Genomic DNA, 11,107 nt, shown 5'->3' with positions numbered 1-11,107 from the left:
GTAGAGTGCTAGCCTTGAGCTGAAGAGCTGAGGGACAGCACCCAGGCCCAGAGTTCAGGCCCCACGACCGGACCAAAAAAAAAAAAAAAAGAATTTTTGAGCCAGGAACTGGTGGCTCACACATGTAATCCTAGCTACTCAGGAGGCTGAGATCTGAGGATCACGGTTCAAAGCCAGCCGGGGGAGAAAAGTCTGTGAGACTCTTATATCCAATAGACCACCAGAAAACTGGAAGTGGTGCTGTGGCTCAAGTGGTAGAGCACTAGCCTTGAGCTGAGGGACAGCGCCCAGGCCCAGAGTTCCAGCCCCACAACTGACAAAAACAAAAATTTTTGAGCCAGGAGCCAATGGCCCATATGTATAATCCTAGCTACTCAGAAGGCTGAGATATGAGTATGGTGGAGTTGTTGGATTTTTTTCTTGTTGTTGTTTTTGTCAGTCATGGGGCTTGAACTCTGGGCTTTGGCACTGTCCCTGCGTTCTTCAGCTCAAGGCAAGTGCTCTACTGCTTGAGCCATAGCACCACTTTTGGTTTTCTAGTGGTCTCAAAGACTTTCCTGCCCAGGCTGGTTTTGAACCGTGATCCTCAGATCTCAGCCTCCTGAATAGCTAGGGTTACAGGTGTGAGGCACGTGTGCCAGGCTGGGTGGAGGTTCTAAACCAGCCCAGGCAGGAGGTGAACTAGCAAAAAAGCCTGAGGTGGAACTCAGGCTCAAGTTGTAGAGTGCTAATCTTGAGCACAAAAGTTCAGAGGGTAGTGCCAGGTTCAGAGTTAAAGCCCAAGGATTGTGCATGCATTTATGTGTGTGCATGCACGCACACACATACTCCCTCCCTCCTTTTTGGGTAAAGGTTCAGGGATAGAACTCCCAGGTCCGTAAGGGTTAATAGCTGCCATGCACTCTGCCATTGGGTTGTACCTCAGTCCCTCTTTATAGAGGAACTATAATGCAGCCTTCACTGTAATTTGATTCTGTTCTCTAATATATTCAACACATGGGACTGGGAAGGTGGCTCAGTGGTAGAGCACTTGCCTTGCATGCCTGAGGTCCTGGGTTTGATTCCTCAGCACCACGTAAGCAGAAAAAGCTGGAAGTGGCGCTGTGGCTCAAGTGGTAGAGCACTTGCCTTGAGCTGAAGAGCTGAGGGACAGCACCCAGGCTCAGAGTTAGGCCCCATGACCAGCAATATATATACACTCAACACCTCCCACTGTGTCTCAGGACCTAACAATATAGTAACACTTTTTTCTGGGTTTTTCAGGAGACAGAGAGTGAAGCTGAAGACAACCTTGATGACTTGGAAAAGCACCTGCGGGAAAAGGCCCTGAGATCCATGCGCAAGGCTCAAGTGTCCCCACAGTCTTAGGTGGAAATGTTTGTTATGATGTAAATTTTATTTGGTTTGTACTCAATTCAATTTCAAAATTGCTAAAATGTGTTTGAGCTTTAGACTATAACATTTGTTGTAATAATTGCTAGGTTGAAGTTCACCATGTAAAAAAAGGGCATGGATTTACATTGCAAAGGTGTCCACAGTGTATTCGTGACATTCTTACATTGAGAGCTGACGTAATTCATTTACAGTGAAATATTTTTAAGCCAAAAAAAAATAATCTCCTTTTCAAAAAAGGGGGTTTAAATATTGTTGGCATTCTTCTGGTTCCTTTAAATGCCCCTGGTTATTCCAGAGGGTGTTTTTTTGTCTCCCTCCTTTCTTTTTAGTCCTTTACTTTTTCTTGGATCTTAACACCCATGTAAGTTATGCTTCCAACCGCACATGGTTTGAAAGCCTGCCCAGAGATACGACCACTGCTGAACTACCACAAACGTATAAATGAGTGTTTCAATGCCACAACCTTTCCTGTTGCCTGTGGAGTCTCTGCTGAAAAGAATCAAGATTTGAGCTCTAGAATAAGACAAATGCGAGCATGTTGTTTGCCAGGACACTGTGGGGTTATATTGATGTGTAACAAGTTGATTCAGAACACTGGAATTTCATTCTATTCTGTTCTGATTGATTTTTTTTGTTTTGTAAAGGCAATTAACTAGTCCCAGAAAGGATCCTTCAGTTATATAAAATTTTGTTTCATGGATGTCATGGCTCCATTCATATTTTTGTCTTGTTCTTCCAATTTGGTATATACAACTTTTTTCAGAACTCTTGTATTTGGAACGTTGGAAGGGCCCAAACTTTGAAATAGTGTCTTGGTTTCACTGTTTTTTCTTTTTTGTTTGTTTTTGTTTGTCTTTTTTTTTTAACTAAAGCTATATAAAGCTTGTGGATTAAACAGAATAAATTTCTAAATTTAAAATTGTTTGCCACTCACTTTTACTTGAGGAAAACTGTCTTTCTTAGAAATCTTAGAGGGTCTATCTATATTTTTATTTATCTTTTTGGTTCAGTGGAAGTTGAGTTGTACAGGGGAAATAAAAGGTGATAAAACTGAGGCTTACCATCTTATTTAATCATTGCTCTGATGATTCCTTCAGAGAGAAAGTGCAGATGTGGTAGTGGGAACACACGGCAGCAGAACACTGGGGGCAGATGGAGCCTGGCACATTGGGGGATCCCCCCTCAGGCCTGGCTTAACATTGTGCATTTAAGAATTAGGGACGCTTAGCATTTGTTTGTTGATTGGACAAAGGTACATAGACAGGTACAAAACAATCCTAAAACCCAGAACTCAGTTTTCAGTAGGAGTTTTGATCCATATAAGAAGAAATGTGGGGCCTGCTACCAGTGGCTTAAGCCTATAATCCTGGCTACTCTGAGGATTGTAGCAAAGCCAAGGTAGGAAAGGCCATGAGACTCTGACCTCCCCCAATTAACCACCAGAAAACGGAAAGTGGCTCAAGTGGTAGAGCTCTAGCTTTGAGCTGAAGAGCTCAGGGACAGTGCCCAGGATCCAGAATTCAAGCCCCAAGACCAACAACAATAACAAAAAAATCTGGGGACAGGGTGGGTGGGGAGGGAGGCTGGGACTGGGAATGTGGCTTTGCGGTAGAGTGCTTACCTAGCATGTGTGAAGCCCTGGGTTCTGTTCCTCAGTACCACATAAACAGAAAAGGCTGGAAGTAGTGCTGTGGCTTGAGGGGTAGAAAAGCTCAGGGACAGTGCCCAGACCCTGAGTTCAAGCCCCAGGACTGGCAAAAAAAAAAAAAAAAAAGCTGGGAGTGTGGCTTAGTGGTAGAGTGCTTGCCTTGCATGCATGAAGCCATGGGTTCCATTCCTCAGAACCACATACACAGAAAGGGCTGGAAGTGGTGCTGTGGCTCAAGTAGTAAGAGCCTTGAGCAAAAGCAGCTCAGGTAGCTGGGGACTGGTGGCTCATTCCTGTAATCCTAGCTACTAAGAAGGCTGAGATACGAGTATCACTGTTCAAAGCCATCCCAAGCAGGAAAGTCCATAAGACTCTTCAATAAACCACCAGGAAACAGGAAATGGGGCTCTGGCTCAAGTGGTAGAGCGCTAGCCTTGAGCTGAAGAGCTGAGGGACAGCGCCCAGGCCCAGAGTTCAAGCCCCAGGACTGGCAAAAAAAAAAGGCATCAATGTCTGGAGTGTTTTATCTGTCTAGCCATTTCTTAGCCCTGCTATTCATGAGCCTCCATTCTTCCTCTTTTTGTCCTAGCAGAGAGTAGTAGCCTTCATTTTTCCATGTTGGACAATGAATTCTCAGTCATTTAGGTGAAGTAGTCATGGCTTGGTGGTGTACCTGTGGTGAATCATTCATGGATTCGTGTTACCCTTGGGTTTCCAGGAAACAGCACTGGCTCCCCTATCCTGGCTCACTAGCTGTTTTTGGTCTCTAGTGGGGTCTTTGAAATTTGGCTTAGTTTGTCTTTTATCATTGCTGGCCTTCCCTGTACTATTAGTCCTTTGTTTTGAGAGTGCTCTCCATTAGATGTTGTTGCCTGAGTCAGCAACCCAGGTGCAGTCCAGGCTTATGGGTAGTTTTTTCACAAAAGCCCAGTGGTGGGACCAGTGAACCCCAGGGTAGAAGTGGAATGGCTCAGGCATCATATTTCCAGGCCAAGCAATGGGAGGGAAGAGAGGAATGGAAAGAACAGACACGGGGCATCAGAGAGGCCCTGACAGAGAAACTTGTAATGAAGTTCCTTACACTCATCCTCCAAAGTCCTGGACTTCAGTTATTGAATTCCTAAAACAACAACCTAGTGGCTGCTGAGCCATGCTGGCTGTGGGGCTAGAAGGGTAGGCTTTCATAACATCATCTCTTCCCTCTGCTCCAGACAGGCTCTCTTCCTGAAGCCTGATGAGGTTGAGCTGTCAGCCTTTGAACCTTGCCTTCGGTCCCCCTCCTTGGGAGGTATTTGTCCGACACCTCCCTAATTCCATCTCCTTTGTTCTCACAATCAGCAGTTACTACTGCCTACAGTTAATCTTTGCGCCTCAGGAGTTTGGGTTTATTCACAGCTGGGTCCCAACAGGTCCCTATCAGAGGCACTGGTATTTACTAAATGAATGAGTAAATGGGTCAAATTGTTTGTCATTGTCTTGGTACTTAACCAGCTGCTGCCAGTGTGAGATGAAGCCAATGAGAAGAGATGGTTGTTGTCTCCTGGGAGTGTTTGCCCACGGGGACAGGTGTGCAAGCAAATGGTAGAGTGGCCAACCGGAGACAGTCTGGAGAACCAGAATTTCTTTCTACATCTACTGTGTGGCCTCAGGCGTTACCTGGCCTTCAGAAGTGCTGGGAGTGGTTAGAAACTTCCTCTGGATTTTGAGAGTTTCCTTCAACCCTTCTCCCACTATTCAGGGAGTTTGAATTCAGGGCCTAGGCCCTAATCCTGAGCTCTTTTTGGTCAAGGCTTAGCCCTCTACCCCGTTTCGAATCACAGCACCACTTCTGGATTTGTGGTAGTTAACTGGAGATGTCTCACAGACTTCCTGCATGGACTGGCTTTGAGCCGTGATACTCAGATCTCAGACTCCTACTCAGCTAGGATTACAGGCGTGAGCCACTGGTGGCATGAGAGAGGAGGGTGTTGTGTGTATTTATTTCTGGCCTCTTTTTTATTTTTTGGTTGGTCGTGGGGCTTGAACTTGGCCTGGGCGCTGTCCTTCAGCTCAAGGCTAGTGCTCTACCACTCTAGCACTTCTGGTTTTCTGAGTGGTTTATTAGAGATAAGAGTCTCATGGAAGTTCCTGCCAGAGCTGGCTTTGAACCACACTGGCTTTGAACCACACTCCTTAGATCTCCACCTCCGCAGAAGCTAGGATTACAGCCACTTCTGGTTTTCTGGTGGTTAATTGGATAAGAGTCTCATGGACTGATCCGGGCTGGCTTTGAATCGCAATCCTCAGATCTCAGCCTCCTGAGTAGCTAGATTATAGGCGTGAGCCACCAGTGCCCTACTACTCAGCTGTTTTTGAGAATTTGAATGTTTTAGTTTTTGAGGATTCAACTGTGTTTATATATACAAAGTAAAAATGCGAGGGCTGGGAATGTAGCTTAGTGGTAGAGTGCTTACCTAGTATGCAAGAAGCCCTGAGTTTGATTATTCAGTACCACATACACAGAAAAGGCCTCGAATGGCCCTGTGGCTCAAGAAGAATGCTAGCCTTTGAGCAAAAGAAGCTTAGGGGCAGTGTCCTGGCCCTGAGTTCAGCCCCAGGACTAGCAAAAAAAAAAGAGCCAGGGCTGGGAAGGTGGCTCAGTGGTAGAGTGCTTACCTTGCATGTATGAGACCCTGGGTTCAATTCCTCAGCACCACATAAGCAGAAGGTGGCTTTGTGGCTCAAGTGGTAGAGTGCTAGCCTTGAGCTAAAGAGCTAAGAGACAGCATCCAGGCCCAGAGTTCCAGCCCCATGACCAACAAAAAAAAAACAGATGAGTTTCTGTTTTTACTAACAATACATTCCATTCTAGTAAGTACAGCATACTTTAGGGTAATGCTAGCTACTACACTGGAGGCTGAGATCTGAGAATAGCACTTTGAAACCAGCCCAGGAAGGAAAGTCTGTGAGACTCTTCATCTCCACTAAGCTACTCAGAAAAGGCGAGGGGTGGCACTGTGGTTCTAGAGGTAGAACGCTAACTTTAAAGCTCGGGGACACAAAATTTGTTTTTGCCAGTACTGGAGTTTGAACACCAGGTCTTGGACTCTTACTTGACTTGCTTGCTTGGTAGGCACTCTACCACTTGAGCCACACTCCAATAGTAGTATTCTTTTTTTTGGCCGGTCATGGGGCCTGAACTCTGGGCCTGGGCACTCTTCCCCCAGCTCTTCAGCTCAAGGCTAGCGCTCTATCACTAGAGCCACAGGGCCACTTCTGGCTTTTTCTGCTTATGTGGTGCGGAGGAATTGAACCCAGGGCCTCATGCATGCAAAGTAAACACTCTACCACTGAGCCACCTTCCCAGCCCCCAAGTATACAGTAATTCTGTATCAGAAAGATCTGTGTGGGGGCTCACACCTATAATCCTAGCTACTTAGGAGGCTGAGATCTGAGGGTTGTGGTTCAAAGCCAGCGCCAGCGGAAAAGTCCATGAGACTTACCTCGAATTAACCACCAGAAAACTGGAAGTAGTTCCAAGTGGTAGAGTGCTAACTTTCAGTAAAAAGCTAAGTTCAACCCCATGGCCAACCAGGGAAAAAAAAGTCACTGAGCCACTGAGGGAGGGTTGTCAGTCTCAGAACTGAACACGAGGTGGCGTCAGGGCCTGAGTGGCCACAGCTGGATCTGATGCCTAGCTCCATTCTCTCCCTTTACCCCATCCTTCCTGGAGTGGGCGGCCTGATTTGGTGCCCAGACATTCTCCGTGGGAACCACAGTTCCTCAGCAGGGCCTCCCCCAGTCTCTCCACTTCTCGCTTGCCCTGCGTGAGGACAAGAAGTGCAGACCCATGAAGATCTGCTTCTGGAGGGAGTCTGTACATTAGCCTCTGATGCATTCTCATCTGCCGATGCTCTGTAGCTGGCAGTGGGAAATTTCCTGTCCCTGAGCACCCCACCTCCGTGCTGTGGCTCTTGTGTGCCCTCACAGCATGCCATCCCGACCATTCCCACCACAGCCACCGCAGTCACCTGGGGTCAAGGTCACTGCCATAAAAGGATATCAACCGGACTCACCCCTGTGATCCTAGCTACTCAGGAGGCTGAGATCTGAGGATTGTGGTGCAAAGCCATCCTGGGCAGAAAAGTCTGTGGGATTAAACTGTGGCTCAAATGGTCAAACACTAGGTACAAAATGGTGCCCAGGCCCTGAGGTCAAGCCCCAGGACAGATACACAAAAAGTCTCAGAATGCTTTAAGAGTTTGTTATACCGAAATTCGGGGACCCCCAGAAGACCACCAGAGACCACGATCAATGTAAGCAACAAAGAGCCGGTTTATTGCAAGCTCGAGCTTGGTCCTCCGCGCACACGGTAACTGGTGACGCTAAGAGGCCCGGAGCATAGAATCAGGGCCGTTTTCATAGTATTGAACCAACAACTTTAAGGAACTTTTACATAAGAAATTACATGATTGGTTAACATTTACATTTAAAGCAAGCTAAACTGGGCGAATAATGATTGGTTGATCTTTACAGAAAAAATGCCCTTGGTCCATAGCTTGACCGAAAAAGGTTATGAGTCACACCCAGACCAACAGAATGCATGGCATGTCTCGCCCCGGGCTCTGAAGAATGGGTTGGTTAGAAACTCTTAGTCCTAGGTGGGTGGGGGGCAACACCATTTGGGGGCTAACACCTGCCTTAAGCAAATGCCATCTATGGCTCCAAGAATTGTGCATGGCTTTTTACAAAAACCATACAATCATCTAGCACAAAGCAATTCATACAGAAGCAAAAATGGCTGTTAGGTGCTGTCTTTACATGATTTTCTTTTTACGTTCTTCAAGTTCTCTTAGCCTACTTGTGTCCAAAGGAAACAGGAAATGTCAGCCACAGCTTCACTCTGGGCAGCCAGGTCTTAGGTGGTCCCTTGTGTCTCTACAGTGGAGTCACAGCCACATCCTTCATGTTTTTGGTCCATTGTTATCTCATTGGGTCCTCCCAGCTGCCAGTGAGGATGTGGATTCAGGCACTAAGGGAAACTGAGGCTTAGCAACAGCACTGAACATACACAGAGACACTGGCCAGACTCCATCCTGACCCATGATGGAGCCACACTTGCCACTTGGGATGGGCATCTCATTCCCATGCCAGCCCTGCCTGGTGGTTACTATAATTATCCACCTTGGCAGATAAGGAAACTGGAGCCCAGAGGCCCGCAAGCCAGCCCCGCAGTAGGGCTCCAGCCCAGCTTTTGTCTCAAACCAGTCTGTTTTGCATCACCCAACACTTCCTCTCGGTGGCCTAGCGCCCACGGGAAGGTATAGGGTGGGAAATGAGCCAGACTTGGATTCCTGAATTGACTCTAGACCCTTGCTAGTTCCTCTGAACCTCAGTTTCCTCTTCTGCAAGCGGGAGATGATGTCACCACTTGGACTGGACTGTCAGCCCTTGGGGAAAGACATTTTTGGCGGTGGCATGTAGGTGACAGGTCCCGGGTCAGGAGACAGGGTCAGGGGGCAGCAGGCTGACCACCCCCGGCTGGCATTTGTCAAGTTGCAGGGTGGGGGTGGGGAAGCAGGCCAAAACTTAGCTGCAACTTACCCACCACACCAGATCCCTTGGGGGCAAGGCGGGAGGGAGACAGAAACTTCTGGACTGTCACCACTGAGTTCCAAGCATTCCAGAGGGCTCTGTGTGGAGGAAGTCTGTCAGCGCCTGACATCAGCCAGGAGTCCAGCTGGGCCTATCAGCCTATCAGCTGCCCCTGCCCTCCAGCCTCTGGCCCAGCCCTGCCCTGATCTCAAGGTCCAAGGCCTCACCCCTACCCCACCCCCAGCTCCTGCTAGAGAGTTCCAGTGAGGAGGGACTGGGGTCTGGATACCCGGGCTCTGATTCCAGTTTGGTCCCCTCTTTTCCCTGGGCCTCCACATCTCCCCTGGGGCACAGGATGCTAAACCCCGGGTTCTGCTGCTGGAGTCTCATGTCGGGTGACCAGCTATGCCTGTCACCCAGCGCCGCTCCCCGCCTCCCTCCTGCTCCAGGCCAGCGGCTCCCCATCACAGCCTTGGTGGGATTGTGTTTTGGACTTTGGGGAGTCCTAGCAGTGTCTTATTTCCAACGAGCTTGAGAACCTCTTGGGAACTGATCTGGGCTCTGCTTTCCTGTTCTTCTGAGCCGCCCTGAGGGAGTAGCTCATAGCAACCCTCCCCACCTATGCTTCTGGGCCACTTTGGGGTTCTTAATGAACATGCAACCTCCAGCAGTGCTCATCAGGAGCAGCCCGGTCCTGAGGGGGAAACCTGACTTCCGCTCGCTTCACGCCCTTCTGTGGAGACAACTATAAGGTGAGCTGGGGTATAGGCATCTGAGCTTTCGGAAACCTCAGTGTAGGCCAAGTTCACAGGGACAGTGCTGGGATGCTCTGGCCTTCACCAGCCTCCACAGCCCACCCATCCTTAGCCTTCAGCTTTCACCCATGGACATTTCACATGGAGATTTATTTATTACTCCTAGTATTGGAGATTTGAGCCTAGGGCCTTGTACTCACCCAACCTCTGAGCTCTTTTGCTCAAGGCTACCACTTGAACTGTGCACAGAGCCATTTCGTTTTCTAGGGGTTAACTGGAGATGAGTCTCAAGACTTTTGTGCCAGGGATGCCTTTGAACCCAGATCCTCAGATCTCAGCCTCCTGAGTAGCTGGGATTACAAGCAAGTACCATCAGCACCTGAATCTTCTCCTTCCTCCTCCTCCTCCTTCTCTTCTTCTTCTCCTCCTTCTCCTCCTCCTCCTCCTCTTCTTCTTTCTTCTTCTTCTTCTTCTTGTTCTTCTTTTCTTCTTTCTTCTTCCTCCTGATGGTTCATGCCTGTAATCCTAACTACTTAGGAAGCTAAGATCTAAGGATTGTGGTTCAAAGCCAGACTGGGCAGGAAAATCTGTAAGATTCATCCCTGAAGTGGACCCTGAGCTGGGGCCACGGCCAGTATGATTCCATTTTGAGCTTTGCTTTTGTTTTAGGGATTTTACGCTTGATGGGCCTAGTTTCCGGAATGAAAAAAATGCATCTGGTCCCCCTCCGCTTAACAACCTAACCCACCCTTGACTGTTGAGTTAAAGACTGACTCATAAAACAGATAGGTTGTAATCTGGCTCCAACTGGCGACACCACGAGCTCACAGTAAACCCTGCCTTTTGCACAGGCTTACGGTAAACTCTACCTATTGGCCACCTGTGTGTGGTCTGGTATGACAATCCTTTGTGTGTTACGATCCTGTTGGTCACCTGCACGTGACCAGGCTCGACCTCATGGATTTTGCCTTTAAAAACCAAAGAAGGGGGGCTGCTCGGGGTCACAGTATCAGCTCCTGAGCCTGCCTGTGCTGTGGTCCTGGTCGGTCAGAGTAAGAACCTTCTCAATAAAGTTGCTTCTTTGTTAACAACTTCGTTGTGGTGGGCTCTGTCACTCAGGACGACTAGGTGGGCTTGCCTGCCTGAGTAGGGGTCTTCCTACTACAATCTCCAATAACCACTCAAGTAGTAGAGCACTAGCCTTGAGCCCAGGCCTTGTGTGAACACATGTGTGCGTGTGTGCATGTGCACACGCGTGTGCACACACACACACTACCAGGAAAGTCCATGAAACTTGTTTTTTGTTATTCCTGGGACTTGAACTCTGGGGCCTGGGCACTGTCCCTGAGCTCCTTTTTCTCAAGCCTAGTCCTCTACCAATTGAGCCATGGTGCCACTTCTAGCTTTTTCTGTGATTACTTGGAGATAAGAGTCTCATGGACTTTCCTGCCCAATTTCTCAGATCTCAGCATCCTGAACAGGATTACAGGTGTGGGCCACGGGTGTCTAGATCATGAGACTTTTAAAAATTATTTTGGCCGGGCGCTGGTGGCTCACGCCTGTAATCCTGGCTACTCAGGAGGCTGAGATCTGAGGATCTCGGTTCAAAGCCAGCCCGAGCAGGAGAGACCGTGAGACTCCTATCTCCAACAAACCACCAGAAAACCGGAAGTGGCGCTGTAGCTCAAGTGGTAGAGCGCTCACCTTGAGCTGAAGAGCTGAGGGACAGCGCCCA

At 48.4% G+C, this 11,107-nt stretch overlaps 1 protein-coding gene across 1 annotated transcript in view; it reads left to right on the top strand.

Moving 5' to 3' along the window:
• The window catches only part of Srrm1 (serine/arginine repetitive matrix 1), a 34,801-nt gene extending 32,355 nt beyond the window's left edge, over positions 1-2,446 (top strand). Inside the window, exon 17 of the mRNA XM_013032395.1 lies at positions 1,237-2,446. Coding sequence (XP_012887849.1) covers positions 1,237-1,368 — 132 coding nt within the window. The 3' untranslated portion in view covers positions 1,369-2,446. The remainder of the gene's footprint in view (positions 1-1,236) is intronic.
• The last annotated feature ends 8,661 nt before the right edge of the window (positions 2,447-11,107 follow it).

The sequence above is a fragment of the Dipodomys ordii genome, unplaced genomic scaffold (genome assembly GCF_000151885.1).
Source record: "Dipodomys ordii isolate 6190 unplaced genomic scaffold, Dord_2.0 Scaffold6, whole genome shotgun sequence".
NCBI classification, from domain to species: Eukaryota; Metazoa; Chordata; class Mammalia; order Rodentia; family Heteromyidae; genus Dipodomys; species Dipodomys ordii.
The sequence above is the reverse complement of the archived record's forward strand: the minus strand, read 5'-3'. Positions and strand labels throughout refer to the sequence as shown.